Source organism: Typopeltis vanoorti, chromosome 9, assembly GCF_054136105.1.
Source record: "Typopeltis vanoorti isolate ZY-2024b chromosome 9, IOZ_Tvanoo_1.0, whole genome shotgun sequence".
Lineage (NCBI taxonomy): Eukaryota > Metazoa > Arthropoda > Arachnida > Uropygi > Thelyphonidae > Typopeltis > Typopeltis vanoorti.
The window spans coordinates 109,868,005-109,893,213 of NC_143557.1; the positions used below are offsets into that span (position 1 = coordinate 109,868,005).

At 33.3% G+C, this 25,209-nt stretch overlaps 1 protein-coding gene across 1 annotated transcript in view; it reads right to left on the reverse strand.

The window, feature by feature from the left end:
- Window positions 1-8,289: 8,289 nt before the first annotated feature.
- Window positions 8,290-25,209, reverse strand: part of LOC150103418 (uncharacterized) — a 150,849-nt gene continuing 133,929 nt past the window's right edge. Inside the window, exon 9 of the mRNA XM_090398475.1 lies at window positions 8,290-16,961. Within this exon, the coding sequence (XP_090254601.1) occupies window positions 16,144-16,961 (818 nt within the window). The 3' untranslated portion in view covers window positions 8,290-16,143. The remainder of the gene's footprint in view (window positions 16,962-25,209) is intronic.

Genomic DNA, 25,209 nt, shown 5'->3' on the forward strand with positions numbered 1-25,209 from the left:
TATGAATGTCTTGACGAGTCCGTGCGGTTAGCCTAGTGGCTGTGTGCTTCGCAACCATATGCCTGGGGAAGGAGTGTCCTACGTTCGATTCCCGTCGGAGACTTGAGTAGCTCAAGGATCTGCCATAGCCAAGTTAGCAGGTTTTGCGTGTGGACAGTAGGGTTATTTCCTCAGTTTATCGTGGGGTTTTTCATCCGCAAAGCAGGCAAATCGGCATTGAGAACTCAACATTACAGGACATAGGATACACCGGGGTGTAAGGCTGACCACCTTATCCTGTGAACGGTTGAAGGTCCGATGATTAATAAACCATCGACACCGCAAGGTAAAAGAGGGTATAAAGAAGATGAGATGTCCTGACGAATCAATTACTAATTTTGAGCGACAGTTTCAAATTAATTTTTTAATGTAATTCTTGATTCAGCAATAACATCAGTTACTGAGTGATTTGAACAGCTAAATAAATATGAATCAATTTTGGGGTTTCTCATTGACATTGGTAACTTAAAATTTGATAATGATACAGTAAAAAAAAAAGCTTGTTTCGACTTAGAAATTGTTCTATCTGATGGTGATCGAAAAGATATTTCAGCAAGAGATGTATTAGATGAATTAAAAATATTGTCTCGGAGGATATTAAATAATTATTCTCTCAAATAATTATTCTCTTAAATCACTACGAATTCTTTTAACAATCCCAACTACAGTTGCAAGCTCAGAGCCCAGTTTTTCTAAATTAAGACTTATTAAAAATTATTTTAGAGCCTGTGTAGCTCAGTAGAAGTGGCGTTTGCACTCTACAGCGCTTGACCGCACGAAGAAAGGGTTTGGTGGTTCAAATCTAGTCGCCGACTAGAGGAAATTTTTCTAAGCCTTTTTTCGACCGGTTCCCGAGTTAGTCGATCTCTGGCACGGGCAAGCGGGTTTTTCCTCCCGGAAACTCGGGTTTTTCGTCCCGTAAACTCAAGAAAATCGACCGCAGAACCCACATTATTTTCAGACATTAAATATATTGTGTTAAGGTTAGGGACCACGAGATGGCGGCACATTTGAGCCGTCTCTCTTCACTGCGTACCGCTTAATTAGTGATAGCCTTGGGCCATCTATCTCTGATTGGTACCAGTGGAGATTGAACTGCCCACTCAGTCTCCAAAAGTTAGATAGGGCTAAATGGCCTCGCCTACTCTCGTATACGGGAATAAAAAGGCGTTAGCTGATTTTTTTTTTTTTTTTAAATTATTTGAAGTCCATAATTTCCCAATAGAGATTAGATGGCTTAGCTACTTTATCTATTGAAAGTGACATAGCCGAGACATTAAAAGTAGTAAAGTCTTTTGCCGAAATTAAGGCTAGAAAGGTTCTTTTTTTTAAATAATTAAAATTGTTAACTCTTAATTTAATTTTTTTATATTTATTTTATCATGTTTAATGTGATTTATGTAATATTTATAAATTGTGTTAAAATTATGTACTCATATAATAACCAAAAAATATTTAATTAATTTATTAGTATTTATTTATTCACTATATATATATATATATATATATATATATACACATACATACACACACATACACAATTTCTACCGAAGGGCGGGAAAAAATCTTGTATACACTCAAAAATTTGCTCGGGCCGACACTGGTCACACCACATTGTACAGAGCAGTGGAGATACTTGTGGAGACCAAGGATAATCGAGTGGTCCGAACACTATTTGGGATACCCAGAGAACATATTTGGGATGCAATAGGGAGATGCATTGCTACTCAAAATTCCCTTCCAGAAAAACAAACAAGGTCCTTGCTCTGAAGTACCAATTTGCCTCAAGAACTCCTGAATTACTTGGTGCTAAGCACGGTATGACATTGTGAAAGCTGAATTGCCATTTAGGGTGGAATGAAATTCCACCCACACTGAAATGTCTCCAGTTTTCTGTAAGCACTGTAAGTTAATTCCTTAACTACATTCTTAGGAAAATTGTATTTTTTGCCAAAAGCGTATTGCAATACAATTTATTAGCATGTTGGCAATACATTTGTCCACATGTGGCAGTAGTCATGAAAATTTTTTTCATATATGTAGTTTTTGGACATCATTGTATACACTTGATAAAGAAATTTTGGAAGTCCATGAGACAAGTGATCTGGAAGGTGGGCGACAAGGACCTGAAGTTCAGTAGTAATATTGTACAAGCTTTCACAGCTTGTGCAATAATGTCATCAAACCCAATTATGGCAAATGTAGAGGACTACCATGGAGAAATAGAGGTTATGGTTCTATTGTAAAAATGGATTATTGTGCACAGATTTGGTTACCTGGTTTTTGTAGGGATCAGGATATATTAGAAAAGGATCAGAGAAGGCTGACAAAGGTGATAACTGGTCTTTGAAATGTGGGATATGATGACAGATTGAGAGAATGCAATTTATAAAGCTTTGTGAATGGGAGAGGGGATACAACCGAGACATTTAAGTTGGTAAGGGATTTGTGACTGTTAACATGGAATCCTTTCTTTCATGCTTACATGGTGATCAGAATAGATTTTGAAAAATTATGGAAACAACTACTGTGTTAGAATAATACTTAATTTAATATAAACCAAAATCAACACTCGACGTTTCGACCTTCATATCAAGGTGATAACTGGAGCATACACAATATATACAGAGAAACAAGCTGCACTACAATCTACAGTTTGCTAAAGTTACTGACCAACTGTTATTAAATTATTGGCCTGACCTCTGGTGGAAAAAAAAACACCTTTACTACATCAAAGGCTAGAGTCCTATTATTATCTATCAGGTTACAAAACGAAATTGGGCTGAGAGCAACATGTTTATATAATATACTAGGAGTGCCAGAGTTCCAGGCTGGTAAGCCGGTTCTCCATTGTTTTGAAACGTCCAACAAATTGGTGTCTCATGAAGGCAAACACATTGTTGGACGTTTCAAAACAATGAAGAGACAAAAAACGTTTCAAATTTCGGCTTATCTTTATATATATATATAGAGAGAGAGTGAGTGGGTATTATCAGAGGCGAATATTGTGCTAGATGTGCGGTGCTCATCCACAAAATATCAGTATCACTGATATTATATTTTTGCATTTATTCCTGTTAAAGAACTCCCCTAATTGTTTGCAGGCTTCGTGTGATTCCTAAAATTAAACGTAACATACTAATACTTCATTGCCCTCTTTCTTCACGAGGATAATGAAGCATTAGTGCTTCATGAAGAGGGCACTTTTCGACGCATAAAGATTGCGTCACATTCACGTTAATAGCCCGGGTGTGCTTTCAAAATACCTTTGAGCTATTTGAAAAGATGTAAAGAGGGCGCAGCGGGTCAAATTCTTAGCTTCTATTTTTAAACCGCTCAGAAACAATAGCACCTAGAGGTTGTGATTGGTTATTGTGTCAACCCATCCAATTGAACATTGTCACTTGTCATGAGTTGAGTGTTCTTTATCCAATTGCTGTATTACAAACAGCTGTCACATGTTTTGTGGAACTGAAATTGGATTTTAGGAAAAAAAATCTAATTGTTTCTCTCTCTTGTGCAGTATAGCATCTGTTGAGGTTGCAAAGTTTTTTAACGGTATAGAGACATTTTATTCTAGTCTTCGGAAACAACAGACAGTAAAAATTATTTATTCCTGAATAAAAATGAATAGTTGTGTATTATAAAACGTTGATCTACAACAAAATATTAGCATGTGAGATTGATAAGACAGAAGAACCGCTGATGCTTAAAAAAAACAACTAATGAATATAGGATTCTCGAAAGTGTGAATAATTCTGATAATGATTGGATGTTATGTATACTGAGTCTCATTAAATAAAAGAAAATTCTTACACTTAACATGTGCAACAAATTTTCCAAGGATTTGCTGCTCCATCAAATCATATTTATTCGGCCATACTCTACGTCTCCTCTTAAGTTTTTTTTTTAATTATGCCATCATAAATTCACTTATTCATGTCTAGACTTTACAGGATTGTGCTGTTTGCTCTACCCAGCAACTTATAGGACAATGCATATCACAAATGTTAATTATTAATTCGTTTGCCATTAATAAAAGTATTTCTACTCACTTTCATTTCCTATTCTCATGAGGGTTCACATATTTTCATCTTTGAGTATTTGAAATATACCAACCAGAACCAAATATAACATTCCCCTTCATTCTTTTCTAATAAATCCTAAAACAAACCGATTGTTCCCTTATTGAAGTATTCAGTTATCCTGTAATTAATTGCATTGGACCAATTAAGATGAGCACTGATGTGCTATGCATTCCCAAAACTTTCACACAAATGCAATCATACAGGCATGTGCGTCCAAAGAGGGGGACCGATGAACTCTCCCCCGGATCGAGTAAAAAATTCCACAAATTATAATCGTAAAAGCGATTGAGATATGTAACCTTACACCCTCAACCATGGGATGCTTTTTCTGTCAATTTTATTATGGGTTGGCCTGTTTTGGCCCACAGCAGGTTAGCCATTGAACAGGTGTTCCTGTTTTTGGTTCATCTTTTTCTGGTTTGTGAAAAAAATGTTCATTACTACGATAACGAGCCAAAAGGCTATTTTATCGGCGACATAAGTTAAGTTAAAGGGAGATGGTAAATCCCGTTTTATTTTATAGCCGGGTACGAAATTCGGATCGAAATCCATAGTTTCATGCCGAAAAAACTATCGGCGAGCCCAAGTGTAAGTAATCACTTGGGTAGTACAACACCAGGGCAACTTCAAGCAAAGGTGGAGCAAGATCCGTCACTAACCTTAATATTCTCTCATAATGTAAAACACAGCTCCTAAGAGATGTATATATGCTGTTTTACATTATGAAAAGAGGCCACTACCCAGACCAGTTTCAACCTTTTTTTGAGGTCTCATCAGTGAGTAGGTAGACCTGGAATATCAAGGTTTTAAGTGAACCGAATTACATATATGGATTTACATATATTTCGATCCGAGTTTCGTACCCGGCTATAAAATAAAACGGGAATTTTCCGAGGAGCCAAAAGGCTATTTTACCGGCGACTTATGTCGCCGGTAAAATAGCCTTTTGGCTCGTTACTATAGTAATAACAATATAGGAGTACACCAGTTTAGCAATTCGATAGTAGAGGTATATATATGTATGTAAGTTCGGTTCACTTAAAACCTTGATATTCCAGGTCTACCTACTCACTGATGAGACCTCGAAAAAGGTTGAAACTGGTCTGGGTAGTGATCTCTTCTCATAATGTAAAACAGTATATATACATCTCTTAGCTGTTTTACATGAGGGAATATTAAGGTTAGTGACGGAGCTTGCTCCACCTTTGCTTGGAGTTGCCCTGGTGTTGTACTACCCAAGTGATTACTTACACTTGGGATCGCCGAGTTTTTTCAGCATGAAACTATGGATTTCGATCCGAGTTTCGTACCCGGTTATAAAATAAAACGGGATTTACCATCTCCCTTCGACTATGGAACACCTTGGTTAATTTGTAATGTATAAATTAATAATTGGTAATTTAGCTGATTTATTAATCAATAATTGATAATTAAACATCAATTAAACCATCATTAAATTAATTTCTGCTGATAAATTAATTTAAAAATGAGAAATTCCAGAACTTCTCGCAGAACACTGGTTAAGAACCACTGGTCTAGTGAATCACTGAGTGAAGTGTAAACTTATAGTGAAAAAAATGTAAACAGAAAAATACATTTTTAAAAGGTAGGTGTATGTAATTTAATATTATTTTACTTGTTAGTTTTATTTTTGCTTTTAAACTGAAATAATTCAATTTAGGTTTAATTTGATTTTTAATAAAATGTTGGTTAATTTTTTTTATTTATGAAATTGTGCTAAAAACTATTAATTCCAAATACTTTTTCCCCCAAGAATTAAACATCATTAAAATCGATGTAAAATGAAAATAATGTATTTATAGTTTACATCAACAAATTATATCAAAAAATGCTAAAAAAAAAACGGTAATTAAATAATTACAGCATTATAAAAATTTGAATTATATCCCCCCCATATAAAATTTTCTGCTGGTGCCCATGCAGTTAAATTGACATGAAATTTGTAGTGCAGGTTGATGCAACCCACACGACAGCACACCCAACCGAAATGGGCACGCGAAGCCACAGATATTTAAAAAAAAAATCAATGTGATTATACATAGAAATTTCAACCAATTGGTATGGAACAGTTTCCAATAATAGGTGAAAATTGCTTAGTCCTAAAGTATGCTAGATAATAAGTAGGCTGAATATGTGTCATCCAAATTCTTGGAATTTTTATGCCACTATTACTGTTGAGATTAGGGTGGTTAATCAGAATTTCAGGCTCCTTTAAATTTCTTTCATACCACATTTTTGTATAATGTAAAGAGCAGGTACTTTCCCAATCAATTTGGTATAGGGTGTTGAGAGCATGATCTAAGAGGCCTGCTCACTAAAATTGTTATATTAATGTGTCTTACATATAGGGATTGTACATCCAGTTTCACCAATATAAGGCAAGTCACAGGTACAGTAGATGCAAATAAACTCCAGGATGTGCCAATAGGAGAGGATCCTTAGAGGAATTGAATATGTTTTTTTAATTTTATAGGTGGTTTAAAAGTGGCATCGATATTATAATAGTGTAGGATTCTATTGATTTTTTCTGATAACCTTTTAATGTATGGGATGGCTATGGTTTTACTGTAATCTATATCTATAGTCTTTTTTGACGAAGTTTTATGAAGAACTTTATTAATAGTATTTTTGTTATAGCCATTATTTATAAATGCATTGCTAATAATTTTTAATTCTTGTTTAAGAGCTTGTTGATTAGAGCAAATTGTTATAGCTGGTTTTAGGGGTGTTAATGACTCCAAATTTTTGCTCTTAAGCAAGAATTAAAAATTATTAGCAACACATTTATAAATAATGGCTATAACAAAAATACTATTAATAAAGTTCTTCATAAAACTTCATCAAAAAAAGAATTACAGTAAAACCATAGCCATCCTACACAATTATCTCAATGCCACTTTTAAACCAACTATAAAATTAAAACACATATTCAACTCTTCTAAGGATCCTCTCCTCCCATTGGCACATTCTGGAGTTTATTGCATCTACTGCACCTGTAACTTACCTTATACTGGTGAAGTGGATATACAATCCCTTTACATAAAAAAGAACACAAAGGACATTAAATATAACAATTTTTGTGAAACAGGCCTCTCAGATCACGCTCTCAACTCCCTACACCAAATTAATTGGAAAAGTACCTGCTCTTTATATCGTACAAAAACCTGGTATGAAAGCAAATTTAAAGCCTTTGAAAATCCACCCTAATTTCAACAATAATGGCGGCATAAAAATTCCAAGAATTTGGATGGCACATATTCAGTCCTAAAGTATGTTAGATACTAACATACTTTAGGACTTTAAGCAATTTTCAGCTTTTATTGGAAACTATTCCATACCAATTAGTTGAAATTTACATGTATAATCACATTGTTTTTCACCAGATGTCAGGCCAATAATTGTAGTAACGGCTGGTCAGTAACTTTAGCAAACCATGTAGATTGTAGTGCAGCTTGTTTCTCTGTATATGCTCCAGATGACCTTGATATGAAGGTCGAAATAGCGAGTGTTGATTTTGGTTTATATGAAACTAAAGTTTTACTCTAACATGGTAGTTGTCTCCATAATTTTTCAGAAAGTGTTAACATGGAAGAATTAAATTTCAAATAGAATGGGAGGGAGTAATAGAAAAAGGGATGATCAGTGACACACCTATAAGGTGGAGGTGAGCAAGCAGTGGGTTCTTTGCATGGAGAGTGGAATGCACTCTCAATGCAAATGCAGGAATTGAGTTTAAAGGACAGTTTGGTTTGATGTGCTTTGTGCATAATCATGTGTACCCATTGCTTTCCCCCCCTTGATAGGAGACTCCATGGGGGTCTGGTGTTAACACTATAGCTGTCGCCTGTTTGTTGTACTTTGCGACTGGGAAATTCTGTCTTAGAGTCTAGTTGAAAGAAGACTACTTCCTCCCCTCCTCCTCCTTTTATATATATAAAAAAAAGCAAATTTTCTGAAGATCAGCAGATCACTAGCAAAAAATTGTTTACTTATTTTCATTTTTTTTCAAGTTTGTGATTTGGCAGTACTACTGTATACTATAGGCAAGACAGAATTTAGCAAGAATTAATAACCTTGAAATTTTAACAATTCTTCAGTGAATATTTAAATTACCAACTTTAGGGAACTATTCCAATTTTATGACAATACAAAAACTTTTATTTCTGTACATTTTGAAAGAACGTTTAATACAAAATTATATTTTGTTTTTACATTTTTACAGATAATTTTATATTATAATTCAAGTTTTACAATTTAAACTGATACAAGTGTTTATAGTACAGAATTAATGTAAGAAAAATAACTCCTTTTTAGTACAATATATATCTTACATATATTAAACAAGTAGGCATATTCATGACTTCAGAGATGACCAAAATTGAGGTTTAATGATAAGATATTTGGCAAATACTTTAAAATCCAATGCCAACTATTTACATTATAACATACAATAAAAGCATTTATAGTCTCAAGCTAAAGTACACAGAATATACAAACATGCAATAAATCATGATCAATTTAAAAAAAATTCTTGTGCTAATTATGCAGGCAGATTATATATATATATAAATATTTTTTAAAGCTTTTTTTTTTACTACAGTGGCCATCTATTTGATGTAATGAGTTGGATTATTTTTATGCATTTACAAATTAATCTTCAGTCTTATGCTGTCAAGTACCCATACTGCTCGAAAAACAGCAGTTAACTAAGCATGGTTTTCAGTAAAGATCATGTTTTTTAACAAAATGTTTGGTTAAACTACTGTAACTAAGAACTATGTTAAAAAGTTACTTTTATTTAAGAAGTAATTTACTTAATTATACAGATTGTCAAAACAGATAAATTTTACATATGCAACTGGTAACTTGCATCCGCCAAGAACATTTTAGATAAGGCTTCTAAAGTGGTCACCAAATTTTTTTCCTGAGAAATATTTTCACTTATATAAAAGCAAATACCGTACCATAATAATTTTACAGGAACTGTCCATAGTGATATCTGTAGACCATATTACTTTTTTTTCAGTTTTAAATAATATGTTTTGCTTTATTTTCAAAAAATATTTAATCTTTCACATGATAAAAAATATTTTAAATGTTCTTAACACATACATAAAGATATCTTGAATCTGTTAAAAACACCTAGTAAAATATTACAGAAGCTTTTTAGTCAACTGATTACAAAAGATTCTTATGCATAACTTCCTTTCTTGAATTTTGTAAAATACAGGGCTGCACACTTAGTTTTGCATAACTATGCTGAAGATAACTGCTTTTGGCAGTTTCAAATTATATCTTGTGTAAATCAACAATGTGCATTTAAATTTAATATTATATTTTGCATTAATTTTTTTAAGCTATCTAGTTTTTCTTGATATACATCACATTAACAGACGAGATACAAAAGCAGAATGCAAGATGACACAAACCTAAATTTTATACCTTATGAATGTTGCCAAAATTCTGGTAGACTAGTAAAAGGAGTCCAGGATGGACTGCAGTTTGGCTTGTTGCCAAACAACATTCATCATAGATGAACAAAATTATATTTAAAGTGGCACTGATAGAGAAAATATTCAATTTACATAATCCAGAAAGCAGGTACAAAACAGAATATAGGCAAAGATAATGCACTCATCTTTTTTTTTTTTTTTTGGGGGGGGGGGGGGGCACTCAAGATTTAATCTGGAGGGGGGGGACCGAGATGAGTATATGATTTAAAAATAGACACTATGCATTGCATACAACCTATGACTGAGCATCTGCAGTGATCGCCAATACATGAAACCCATGATCTCCTCTGTCCTGCCTCGTTTGCCTTGTGCTCCCAGCAGCCGTGATTCCCGTGAGCTATAGGTTATTCCCACCTTATGTGACTGCTAATTCATAAATAGTATAGAAATAGAAGACACGACATAACATAAAAAAAAAAATAATTTTAATTAGGAAAAGATTTTTGGAAAATTTTCTAGTGTTTTTTTCCTCTTCTTTTTTTGGGGGGGGTGGGGGCAGGCTGTCTGTAGCTGGACATCTATAGACATCACGGCCAGTTGGAGGTTAATGTTCATAAGTTGAATTTATTTTTTTTCACAAGCCATACTGTTTAATTTGTTAATGCATTTCTGCAGTAAGTTACCTTAATACAAAGATGGTAAAAACACATACAGTGGTATCTCGCTAATCCGAACTAATAAAAATTGTGCTTGTTCAGATTAGTGTATTATCCCCCAAGAGACAATAACTAGCGTTTAAGACAAAAATAATCAGATTCTAATGATACATCAATTTAACTCTGTAAATAAATTAACTGATAGAAAAAAACTATAGTACTGTAATGTAAAACAAAAAAATAACACTGTACACAAGTTTATTTTAGTAAAAAAATTTAATTTGTATGTACCTGTATTGTTGATTCAGATTTAATAAAATCGCATTGTTCAGTATGTAACTAAATTTGCGTAAAAAATATCACTTTCTTGTACACAACACAAGTTTTTTATTTCTTTATAAAAAAAGTCACTGATTTTCTTTTGCTTCTTGGAAGCTACTAAACTTTTTTTCGAATGCTTCTTCTCAGAGCTGCATTAGCAACAAAATTTTATGGAATGGCATATCATTCTGTTTAGCCCATTCTATACTCAACTGCCTCTTCATGTTTCATTTTTTTTTCTTCGAGTTCTTTATCGTCATCATTGTCTTCTAATTCATTCTGTAGCATCATATTTATAATTTCAGCATCTGATTTGATTTCGAATTCACTTTCGTTTCTACCTGTAATCCATTCTGTAGCATCTGTTTTGAAATTTCAACATCTGGATTTATATTTTTAACTAAATTATGCACGTTTTGAATTTCCTCTTTTTGTGTATATTTGTGATTCATGCCAACAATATAGTACCTACTGTACAGTATAAAAAAGCAAACGTGTACACACAATAAATCAAAATAGGCCTCGTATAACCGTACAATCAACAGTATGAAAAAAATACTGTACTGTAATAATTAAATAAATAGTTAAAATAATAATTATTAAATAAAAATAGTAGTACACAAAATAATAATACGTAATAAGTACAACTTTTTTCCTTTCAAACCGCAGTTTGGATTACTGGAGGGTTCGGACTAAAGAGGTTCGGATTAGCGAGATACCACTATAATTCTCGAATTTCTAAAACAGGTTACTATAAAAATAATTTGGAAAGAATGTCCCCCCCCCCCCACATTTGTTTGTAGCAGGGCCAGCTGTCTATTAATGCCTTTATCGTGTAGATTTTTCTATTCTGATTCTGAATTCAAATTATTAAACAGCATACCATTTTTAATAACATTTTGTTTAGAACAAGAATAATGTTTATTAACACTACCAGTTGAATGAAGTGAATTTTCAGAATGCTTAATTATACCCATTTAATTTTTATTGAATTTTTTTTTTGCCACTTTTAGCACTTTCATAATTACTAATTATGAAAGTGGCAAAAAAAAAAGTTTAATAAAAACTAAAATGAACATTTCTCGTTGCACATCACAAAACATCCACAAACTTAACACATCATAAAATGTTCATAAGTGCAGGGATTCTTTGTTCATCCAATAGAGATTGCAAAAAATAGAGATTGCAATTTGTTAGTCTGCACAATTTTTGGAAGAAGTTCGCCTGTATATCTTCTATTTTGTATGTAGTCTTTCATTTATATTTCAGCATGTTTTACATCTTTAACTCAGTGAAGTCCTGATATCTAGATTCTGATATAATGAGAAGTTATGCTTGTCGGTATGATATTTAAGGATACTCATTTATGAAAAGTAAATGAAAATAAACAAATCACATAATGCTTTTGTTTCACAGGGCAGCTGGTTTTTAGCCTTTATCACTTTGCTAAAAGATAGTTCATTTCTATCATTGTGCTTGACAAAAATGCACAGAACTGCTGTCATCTCATCTTCTAGTATCTAGTCTTCTAACTTGCATTTGTGTTAATTAATGAAAGTCTATTATACTGAATATCATATCTATTATCATTCCACTTCATTTTTTTTTTTTTCCCATGTTAAAGACTGATCTGGCAACCTGCTAGCTAAATTATTTCAACCAAAATTGCAGAAGCATTTCCAAAATAATGCAATGTAAGCTACTGTGTCACACAATACAGCCCTTGAGGGTACATGACAGGAATTTGATGATGATGATGGTTTCATATTCAGGTCTATTTATATATTAGGAAACTTTGTCAACTCTATATGCAAGTGAAAAAAAAGCAGCCTACTCAAGCATGGAGATATTGGCATTAATTTAGTTTCATTACTACACAGGACTACTCTGGCCTAGTCGAGACTACTTACTTGAGGTCTCAAGTGGATCGAAGTTACATGTTTGGTCTCTACAACAGGGTTCACAGATTATTTAATCTAATACAAACTTCTACCATGATATTAAGATTGGATACAGATTTCCAAATGTTTCTTTTGTGGATAGCATTAATATATATATATATATATATATATAAAATAAAAAGCTAGGTAGCTATGACCACTGTTGAGAAGCTTATAATAGCTTTGTTAATCAAATTACATTCATCTCTCAGTTATCTACTCTTCAAATAACCAATTGCTCAGCTAATCCTTGAATGAGGTAGTAGCATTCAGCTGAAACCTGGAAAAACCCTATGTAACTGTACATTGTTATTAAATCCTCAGTTAATCAACCAGGAAATCAATTTCCCAGCACAATCAGATAATTGCATATTGTTCAGGTACAAAATATAACCACTAGTTCAAGAAGACAGTTATTTCAAATATTTATCTTTTACTCGATTAATAAAAATATTGAATTTTAGCATAAATACACAAGAAAGACATTCAATCTATCAAACACCTAATAGCATGCAAATAGCAAGGCATTTATGGTAGTGAACTTTCCTCTATATATATCAACCTGTGAGCTAAAAATTAAGTTTATAACTGTGTAGCGCTTGGAAATTGCATTTGCATCCATGGTGCTAGGCCACCTGCAGAAAGACTGTTCTAGGTTTGTTTCAAGTCACCGACTAGAGGAACTTTTTTAAAGCCTTTTTTCAACCAGTTTCCAAGTCAATCTCTGGCACAGGCAAGTGGGATTTTTCTTCTGGAAACTCAAGTTTTTCATCCCATAAACTCAAGAAACTGGACCATAAAATTCACACTATTTCAAATAATATATATTGTCAGGGACCATGAGATATACCTGACCCATACTAGCATTTGTCTGCTATGGGTCAGTTATTCTGCGATTGGCTAAAGGTGGAGGCTAACTGCCCACTAGTCTTCAAAGGTTGGTTATCGCTAAATTACCTTGTTTACTTCCTTTGGAAAATAAAACACGTTAATAGATATATTTTAGTAGAAAGTTACATATCAGAAATATTTATATTTCAGACATATCTAGTTATTTTTGAAGGTAAGGGTAACAATATTTAGTACAGAACTTAATAATTGAGCCAAAAACAATGAGACTGGAAATGTTGAAGATGAAAAGCCAATAAATGAGCACAGAAATACATCTAATATTGTAGAAATAAAAACACGAATAAAACCTATAAAAAGGAATTAACCATCTTGACATCATCTTGGGTAAAATAGATCACTCATACACTTTGTATTCATCTTATATGTCAATATAATATAAATGGGTATTACAATTTTAATATGCACTTTGCATTCATGGTAACTTTGTGTATGCAGGTTGGGTGGTTAAGTTAGTGAGAGTTTAAAAATTACCATTAATCCCTCATAAAATCCTGTTATATACGGACAAACATCTGGTGTTTAAAGCTTATAGACTGAAGTTAGTCATTTGTTGTTGTTTAAGGAAATTATAATGTAGAAAATATGACTAAATGGATTTTATTATTATTATTATTTGCAGTATTCTGGCATCAATCATCATGGGATTGATTTTTAGTTTATTGGTGCAAGAACAACAAAGGTCATACAGCAGCATACAAATTATTAATAGAGATAAATTAGTAAATATGTTATGTATAAAAAATTAATTTTAGAAATGCAATATCTACATATAAATAGAATTAATAATCGAATTTGTTTGTTATAAATTAATCCTTTATAAAAAGTTTAAAATGTCATGCAATTTATCCGAGTCTGATAACATCTGAGTGAACATGGCTTGGCAAGATAAATAATTTCATTCCTCTCTTGTGTGAAGTGCAAACACTTCATCAGGATATGACAAATGGCAAGATGTGTTGCATTTTTTTCACATAGGTGGTTCTTTAATATCATCACCAGAGCAACAGTATAGACAAGTGCACTCAGGCACCACATATGCAAGTGAGATGAGAGAGAGAGAGAGAAATTACAGGGAGTCCTAAATTGTTCTACTTTTGGGCCTGAGTTTCAATGCAAGGAGAAGACAGTCTGTCAGGATAGAAGAAAATTCAAGGAAAAGTCATTTATATTAGCTTGGTGGAGTAAAAGTGACTTTTCCTTGGATACCCACCCAAGGATCTGATGGAAAAAGCCATCTAACTCCTGAATCAAATATGAGACTTTCCTTGAATCTGCTCCTGCCCTCAAAAACTATCCTAAACTCAACAAATGCAGTTACATTATACTATCTCTCATCTGCAAACAATCAGCGCAATAACTGGGTTAATTGATTACTATTTAGCACTATAAGGTCAATGTCTTCCCCCCCCCCCCCCAAGTCTCACTTATGTAGTGCCTGCATGCACATGTTTATATATCTAGTATGTTCTCCCGATGCCAATTTAACTGTGATGAAATATTGCAAATGATAATTATATCTAGTTATACCTTCTATGTCGCAATTTCCTAAAACATCAAAAAATGACTAATTCTGTAATTTCATGACAATGAAAAGTGAAAGAATTCTGCTGAATCATAGAATTTTAGTTTAGAAAAGAAATTTGAAAGCATTTAAGAGGAGCTTAATATCAATCATCACACAACTTTTCCTATCTTCAGCTCACAATAAAATATGTAAGTGAATGTTATCTTATAGTTTAGTCCACTAGAAGGGATTTTCCCAATATTCAAAAGTAATAAATGAATGATTGTGTGTGTGTTCAAATCCCCTTTGATTTGCAGAAATTGTCATCTTTTAAAACACGAAGTAATTTTATTAACAAGTTAATCTTTATTTGGTGCAATAGCATAACTTGATTATATTCCCACCAAGGATTGTTCACTGCATATTAATAAAATAAGCTCGGAAACAAGATTTTAAATATCACAATTCTTTCATGCATGAACAAGTAAAGCTGCAAAAAACATTTCAGATTATCTTCACCTTAGAGAACCTGTATCCTACATACAAATATAAACTCTGGATCACTTCATGATGGAAATGATACAATAAAATGCTAAAGCTTCCTTTAAAACTTACTTTTGCAAGTAATATATAAAATGAATTTTATTTGCAAGATAATTAATACTGTACAGACTTATTACAGACTGCACAATATCTTTCTTTTACTAATAACAAGTAATGTATAATAAATTATATTTTGATTCTGTAGAGATTGCAAAAAACTTTGCAATATTTTTTAAATAACTTAAATATTGTTATAAACTTAACAAAGTATTACTCTTATCAAATTAAAATAACTGAAAATATTTCAATTTTTTTTGACAAGATTATAATTATATATTTATAAACTTCTAAAGAATTAAAACTGGTCTATATCTCTAATTCTGTTTCATAATTATACAATGAGAATAACGGTTTTTTCTATTTACTTTAAAACTTTTCTTGCAAATGGAGATAAAAGGCACATGCTTTTAGTTTATGGCAAGGCTAATTTTCAAAATCATAAAAAAATAAATAAGTTCATTTTAAACATTATTACTGCATAATTTCACACACAAAAAATAATTATAAATCTCAGTTTATGTATGTAAATGCATGAAAAACTTTTTTTTCTACTTTTAAAAATAATCTAATATAACTCTTATTTACAATGAAGTATTACTTTGGATGTTAAGATATTAGTGGCTGGGTATCACTATCGTTAGACACACCTACATGCATACTTTCACTGGAATGATCAACAGTCTGCATATCAATCTCAATGCTGACACTATTCTCTACCATCTGACTATTACTATTTTCATTAATTAGTCCACTGGCTAGTTGTCTAACTGAAATCCTCTGTTGGTCAGTTTCTGGTTGCACAATATTTTCTTTATTTTCCTGAGACTTAAGATTATTCACTTCATCTTTTGGGGACAGTATAGTGGAAGTTGTTTCTGATTTTTCAACATTTTTGTTTTGATCACCCTGTGTAAATGAGGAACCCATCTCTTCTCTAATTGAATCAGAATTATTTCTTAATGAAGCAGCAGTGGCTATATTTATATCACCAGGGCTGTTAGGCAAAGACATGCTATGTCTTCTGTCAGATGTATGTACAGGAGCTGGAAGACTCGAACAAGGCATGAGTGAACTGTGATTCTGATTTAATAGATTTGATGCAAGTCTTGATGGACGGGGAAACTGTTGATGACGGCGTGCTCTTCTTGGCCTACGTCTATTTTGTCTAGGTGCAACATCGTAGTGCAAATTTTCAACACAAAGGCTCTGCTGTCTTTCACCTACAGCTGTAGCATAAGAGGGTGGAGGTTCACGAAAATAAAATTCTTCACCCATGCGAGAAAGTGGGGTTTCATGATTGGTAGCATGTTGTTCAACAAATCTAAGAGCATAGAGTCTGCAAGTACAACTGACAGCTATTACCAACAGCAGTCCACAGATAAGTGATCCCATTACAGCTGCACTAATTACACTGTTCTTCAGACCTAGGAAATATTAAACAATTTTTAGAAGAAAATGATAAACTACATATCATAACCATACTATTCCCGATGTGGTCCAATTTAAAATTGACTGTATACAAACAGATGTATATATTATATACAATGAATTTTGTAAATTGGACCACATCAGGAATAGCACGATTTGACCAATTAAATAACGTTACACATCAAAATGTTAAAAGATGTACTTCAAACAAAATAGAATTTTATACAAGTTTTTTGTTGTTTATTGCATAGCAAAATTACTAACTTATAAACATTTGGCTTTAATTAAAGTAAATATTGCCATAAAAATAACTACATTTATGTATTTTTAACACATATGCGGCTTTTGGCAGTTTGTGACATTGTAGGAATTGATTGTAGCTTTTTTTTTTTTTGACTAGATAATTAAAACCAGTACAGGTATCTAATTGCAGATATCACTGCCTTAATTGTTTTCCTGGATGAAATAAAGTTGTAATCCAGTAATAAATTTTCTCACATTCTGGGAAGTCACCCATTTAAGCTCAAGAGTGTCATCATCAATTTCTTGTTCTTCTAATGTCCTCTGATGTTTTGCAACAATATGCTCCTTAAAATCTTCATTTTAGTATTAGTTTCTGATGTGATTCACATCTAATGGGATGTCATTTTCGTTATCAGCCATATCTAGCATATCCATGATCAAATGCTTAAAACCACAGTGAGCAAAACAGTATTGAATGATCTTGCTGCTTATTCCTCAATTATTTTGTAAAAGATTAACGTTTACAAGAAACCAGTAAAATTTTTCTTGATTTCCATTATAATTCCTGTCCCTACTCTTAAGCCAATTCTTAAAAAAATTCAGATGCCATCCATCCATTTTTGTTTCATTAGTAATGAACTAGAATACTCTCCATTTTAATCCTTTTTACAATAACAGCTTTTGTTTATCAGTTCCTGACATATTTGAACAGCATAACAGTGTTATGTGAACTACTGCAATGATCCAGTGTAGTGTGTGAACAACATGGAACCATCCAACGTGGCATGATAAAATAGCCCCGTTTCATCAGCACTAAATTTTTGAAGCAAGATTACGTTATTTTCCTAACATGCCACGTAGTAAAAGTTACTGGCTGGCCCAATTAAAGGCCGCCATGTCCCAAATAAACAAAGCAAATTCTCATTATGTTTTCACATTTTGGTTTTCTTCTTCCATACTTATCCCAATAAAATGGCTATCTCCAGATTAATTGGTGGACCAATTAACTGGACTCTTCTGTAATATATATAATTTTTTTTTATTGTAAACCCATATACAAAAAGAATGGGTAGAAAGCTGAGGATTAAAAAGAAACTTGTTAGCAATGGATCTGAGGACCTACAGATCATATTCTTTATAAAATGCATAACTGAGAAGACTTCCAAAACACAATAGCAGAATAAACAGGAAGGTAAATTTGTTGAGGAAGTTTAGAGTTGAATTGCTGTGTAAAACTCACTGCAGTAGTGAATTAATGAGACAGATCAATCTAGTTCTCTTCTATACTGAGTCAAGTATTTATGAGAAGTTATTAGTGATACCATCCCATATGTGAATACAGTATTCAATGGTGGGAAGGATTTGTATACAGTTAATAGTTCTGCACTCTTAGGGCTCACATTGGCGAGTACAGGCATTGCAAACCTGAGATACCTGATCTTACTTTCTACAATATACACTGGGTATATTACATCTGTAGATGGGTCTTCTACTCTTCTTTCCTCCATTCTCTCTTACAGAGCAATTCGAAGGTAAGGGGTAACTCTTTCTCCCCAAACTGTAGTTTCCACTATCCCCTTCTGTAATGTCTGTTCCACAGGTTAGAGGCAGCTATAAACAATGTCAGATCTCCAGTGGAACTGCTGGAAAGAAACCTGGTAACAAGGTATAAAATACAAACTGGTCATTGTGGGGAATTTAGATCAACCCTCCCCTACAAATGACAGTAAAAAAGAAAAACAGTACAAAACAAGGCCAAAATGGGCATCTGGAAGGACTCTTACCTGAAAGGACTCTTTCCCATTCCAATGAAGTTTACTTAAATCCTCAAGGAAGGTTAGAAAATGAAGTAAAAAAATGGGATACATAAACACAAGAAAGCAAATTAAAAAACATCAAATAAGAAACCTAAAGATAAGTACATATAAGGTACGAACATTTTTGAAGGAAGCAGAACTAGATAATGCTCTCTCCAAATTAGAGTGGGATGTAATAGGACTTTCTGAAGTAAGAAGGAATGAAAACCAAGGTTATGAGAAAGAAAGATATATACTTCATACAGTAGAAAGGGGGGGGGGGTATTAATGAAAAAAAATGGAAGGAAAGATAACAACAAGAATTACATCTATGACTACAAATATTAATAAAGGGCTAAACCTAAAAATAAAACAAATGTATGAACCCACCTCTGGGCAATCGGATGAGGAATAGAGAATTTCTATGAAGCATTTGAAGACTAAGATCAAATCAGAACTCTGCCATTAAGTGGAGCTTATGATGCTCGTCCCCATGCTGGTCCTAAGCCTGAGTAAAAGAGGAAGGTTGAGTGATGGGCTAATCACCCATCCTTGTAAAAATTGCCAATTACAGAAACCATGAAAAGTGGCCTAATGAACCTCATAGGTGTAAAGAGCAATAGGCAGAAGCAAGCAAGATCAAATCAGAATAAATGGATTATATTAATGGGAGATTTTAACTGTAAAACTGGAACGAAGGACAATAATGAAACAAGCATAGGAGAATTTGGTATTGGTGATAGAAATGAAAGGGGGGAAAGACCAGTAAGATTTGCAGAAAGTCAGGGGTATATTCATAATGAATAGACTCTATAAAAAGAGAAAAGCATGAATTAGTCCAAATATACATTCCCACGTAGGTCCTTAGCGCTTACGATAAAGGTGGTAATTACATCCTCGTGTTGACGAGGCCTTATCGCGCCTAATGGTACTACAAAAAATGGAATACTTTATTTTCAGTAACAGAAAAGAATTAGAGAATATATCAGTAATAAATAAGATAGATTTTGATAGTAACCACAGAATGGTCAGAGCTAAAATCAAATTAAACAACAGAAAAAATAGGTGAGAAACAAAAAGAATTGGTATTAAAATATATAATGAAATGATTTGAACACAGTACAAAAAATTTGGGGGAAAAAATGATAAAAACTTATTTCAAACGAAGAACATCTAAACCCTACACAAAGAATGGAACACATATCATCAATAGAGAAAATATAACATGAAAACAATAAAAACATGGTAAAAAAGGAAAATAAGAACCAAGTCAAAATACTAGACTTAATTAAGTCTAGTCAAAATGCTAGACTTAATTAAGAAAAGAGAAGAACTGAGAAGGAAAAGACAAAGGCATTAGAGAAGAAATAAATGATATTAGAAGTCATAACATCAATAAAGTAAAATAAATTATAGAAAAGAATAAAGAAAGGAAACTAATAAGGGAAAGAACTGGATTACTCGTCTCAAAAATAAAAACAAGGAGATAAAGTATGAAAGAAAGGAAATAATGAAAATATGTGAAGACTTTTATTCCAAGATGTATGAAGATATCTTGGATCAGCTGAAAATGAAACCAAGATGACACCAGAAATAATAATGGAAGAAGTGGAAAAGTAATTTCAGAAATGAAATTTAACAAAAGCCGAGGTAAAGATGGAATGCTGGCTGAACATTTAAAGGCAGGAAGTGCAACATTAGAAAGAACTGAATATGTTCATTTAATTAATGACATCATCAAACAAGAAAAAAAAAAAAAAACCTGAAGAATGGAATAATACAATTATGATCTTAATCCACAAAAAAGGAAATAAAGAAGAAATAAATAATTACAGACCAATAAACCTATTATCTCAAGTGTATAAACTTTTCAAAAATATTGCTAAATAGATTAATGATAAAGTTGGATAAAGCTCAACCAGTAGAGCAATATGGTTGTAGAAAAAAAATTCCTACAATAGACCATATTCATACTATAAAACAATTAATAGAAAAACTAATGAATACCAAATAGACCTCATCAACCAGTAGAGCAATATGGTTGTAGAAAAAAAATTCCTACAATAGACCATATTCATACTATAAAACAATTAATAGAAAAACTAATGAATACCAAATAGACCTCATATCATGTTTATAGATTACACAAAAGCTTTTGACTCCATATTTCAAGATGAAATACTACAAGCATTGGAAAACCAGAATACAGAAAAGAAATATGTTAGACTAATAAATAAACTATACAAAAAAGCAACAGTGATGATAAAACTAGAAAACACAGGAAAAGCATTTCAAATACAGAGAGGAATATAATAAATTTAGTTTAATCCTTTCAACAGAGAGGAATAAAACAGGGAGATCCACTTACACCCAAACTATTCAGTGCAACATTGGAAGAAATATTTAAAAAACTAATTGGGAAGCAAAAGGAATTAATATAAATGGGAAGCACCTCAACCATTTAAGATTTGCCGATGACATAGTGCTCATCGCAAAGAACTACAATCTATGACGAAAGAATTATGGTGGGAAAGCCTAAAAATGAACTTAAATTATTGAAAAAACAAAGTATATGACAGAAGAATATGAAGAGGACAAAATAACTAGATCAAGTAGATGAATATATCTATCTTGGATAAACAGTAAGTTTAAAAGAAAGAAAAATAAAGAAATCAACAGAATCATTATGCAGGGTAATAGAGCCTTTTAATATACTAAAAGAACATATAATAGAAGAATTACCAATGTATTTAAAAAAAATATATATTCAACAGCTGTGTGACGGCAGTGTTTACATATGGTAGTGAGATATGAAAGAAGCAATGTAAAAATCTGAGAATTACAGAGAGAAAACTGAATAGAATGGTGAAAATCACTATACAGTGGTACCTTAGAATGTAACTTGGTCTGCAAGTGTTTTGCAAGACGAGCAAAAATTTTTAATAAATTTTAACTTGATAAACGAGCGAGGTCTTGCAATACGAGTTTTACCTATACGCTTTGTCTGTCGAGCGTCACGTGATCACAAGCCACTTGAGATTGTGGGTAATCGTCTCGCATGCTCGGTCTCAGTCGGCATACCTCATTCGTATAGTCAACATTCGTGCTAGCGTTGTGACCGTGTGTGTGTGTGTGTGTGTGCATGCGTAAAGCATTTATTATTTTTTTTATGACAATGGCCCCAATGAAGAAAAGGGTTAAAAAGGAAGGCGGTAAGGAGGAGGAGATGATTACGGTGGAAGTTAAGAAGGAAATCATCGGGAAGCACAAACAAGGTATGTGCAAGTGGCTGCCATCGCAAGATTTTATAAGAAGTCTACGTCAACGATTTGCACAGTATTAAAGAAGAAAGAAGAACTAAGGGGGGGGCTAGATGTAGCAAAAGGAGTCACGAGGGTATCAAAGCAATGGTCACATATTCTGGAAGATGTAGAAAAGTTGCTTTTGTTGTGGATAAACGAGAAGCAACTAGCAGGTGATACTGTGAGCGAGAACTTGATCTGTGAGAAGGCAAAGGCCTTGTACGCCGACCTCGTAAGTAAACTGCCAGGTACGTCTACAGAAAACGAAGAAGGCTTCAAGGTGAGCAGGGGATGGTTTGATAACTTTAAGAGGAGAAGTGGCATCCATAGTGTTGTGAGGCACAGAGAGGCTGCGAGTTCGGACACAAAGGCTGAGGCGTTCGTTGCCAAATTCCAGAAGCTCATGGTTCCTGAGTGTTACCTGCCGCAGCAAGTTTTTAATTGCGATGAGACGGGGCTTTTTTGGAAAAAGATGCCAAAGAGGACCTACATTACAGCAGAAGAGAATGCAATGCTCGGTCACAAGCCCATGAAAGACTGTCTCACCCTCTTGCTGTGCTAATGCAAGCGAACAAAGTCAAGCCCCTGCTCGTGTATCATTCTGAGAATCCACGAGCCTTCAAGAAATGCAAGGTGCAGAAGAGCCAGTTAAACGTTATGTGGAGGTCCAACAGCAAGGCTTAGGTCACTCGTATCTTGTTCGTTGAGTGGATTAACGAGGTCTTCTGTCCTGCAGTGAAGAAATACCTTTTAGAAAAAAAAATTGCCACTCAAAGTCTTGCTGGTTATGGATAATGCTCCTGCTCATCCTCCAAGCCTTGAGGACGACTTACTGTAAGAATTTGAGTTCATTAAGGTCAAGTTCCTTCCTCCCAACACCAACCTTTCAAAAATCATTTCCACATTGTGAACTGCATCAAGATCATTGATAAAGCCTGGGATGGGATCACCAAGAGAACCCTTAATTCTGCTTGGAGAAAACTGTGGTCTGATTGCGCCGAGGGGTTGGCTCATGAACAGGAGCTACCAGCTGTCGATGAAAGTGTGTCCTTGGGGAAGACCATGGGACTGGAGGTGAATGAGGATGACATTCAAGAGCTGGTGGAGGAACATGGCCAGGAGTTTACCACAGACGAACTGATGGATCTGCATTGCGAACAACAGCAAGAGGTTATGGAGGAGATCTCGTCTGAGGAGGAGGAGAAAAAGACTGAGACATCCCTCTCTTCAAATGAGATTAGGGAGGTGTATAAAATGTGGGAAACAGTGCAAAATTTTGTAGAAATGCACCACCCGAGTAAGGCTGTGGCAGTGCGAGCAATGAATCTGTTTAACGACAATGCAATGTCATATTTCCATGAAATCCTCAAAAGGAGGCAAAAGGAAGTGTCATTGGATAGATTCCTTGTTAAAGTTGCACAAAAAGAAAGAGTCAACAGATAGCAGTGATTTCAGTGACAATGAAAGTCGTCCTACCCAGTACAATTACTGTAATATGTAATTGTAATGTACAGTAATTAATAAATTCAATTACTTTATGTATATTACATTTAAATAATAAAAATATAAAAAAGGTATACATATATAAGGTATACGAAGGTTATGTATTTTGTATTAATCATTTTTATATGAATATTTTTGAGTTTTGGAACGAATCATCTGAGTTTCCATTATTTCTTATGGGGAAATTCGCTTTGATATACGAGTGCTTTGGCTTACAAGCACGTTTCCAGAACGAATTATGCTCGCAAACCAAGGTACCATTGTGTGTGTATATATATATATATATATAAGATGTAATTAGGAATGAACAAATAAGAAAACAAACAGGAGTTAAGAGATAGTTGTTGGAAATTTTTTTACTTGGTTATACTATAAATTAAAGATACCAAGAAATTATATAATTGGTTTAATCCTTTATGCAAGTGCTTACTCTTGGATATTATATTTTTTAAAAATCATAATCATTTAAAATAATGTAGTACTATGTTGCATTTAATATCGCAATTCCATTGCTGGCCATGAGTTGACCTTGACCTGAGGGTAAATCTCATTTAACCAATTACACCAAACAATCATAGTGATATAATTGGTTAAGAGTAAACTAATTAAAGAATAGAATCAAAATACATAAATACAGTTGCAGTGATTGTTGTTATTAGGATTTGGCTTTTAAATAATTTTAACATTCCAATATGTCTGATAAAAGAAAAACTATCAGGCGCAGAATATCGCAAACAAAAATTGGAAAAAGAACATGATATCCAGAAACAAAGCTGGTTTTGCATAAATATCTAAAAACTGAAGAGAAAATAAGCGAAAGGACTGGAACCAAAAATTCTGAGCTTGTACTTCTAATTGCAATCCCAGTAATGTCGATATTAGTAACAATTGATTTTAATTACCCCATGCAGATGCACATTTTCAGAACAAAATTCCACTAAAGAGTTAATTGTCTCTCTCTTTTTTGTAAAAAAATATAGTTTATGATTATTTTTCATTAGCTAATGCTACTATTTAGAATTTGTAATCAGATATGTTGAAGCCTAACTTGCCATCATGGCTTTTAAGGCGTCATTAAAATACTTTTTTTTAGAGGGAGGGGACAGCAAAATTCCTAGGGTAGGCCCTGATACTAAGGCAAGTGACGTAAAGTCATTAGCTTCTTTATACAAGTTGCCCCAGTCCTGAAAATGGTTCAGGTGCAAACTATGTTTACTTACACTTGGATAAAGGATTATTAAACCAAGTATATAAGGAGTAAGAGATATAATAGAAGTAATAAGAAATTTAAAATGGAGATGGACTGGCCACGTAGGGAGAATGGGAGATGAACAAGGGGAAAATGGGTAGACAGAGACAAAAGAGAAGAAAAAATGGAAGATTGGAGAAGGCCTATGTCC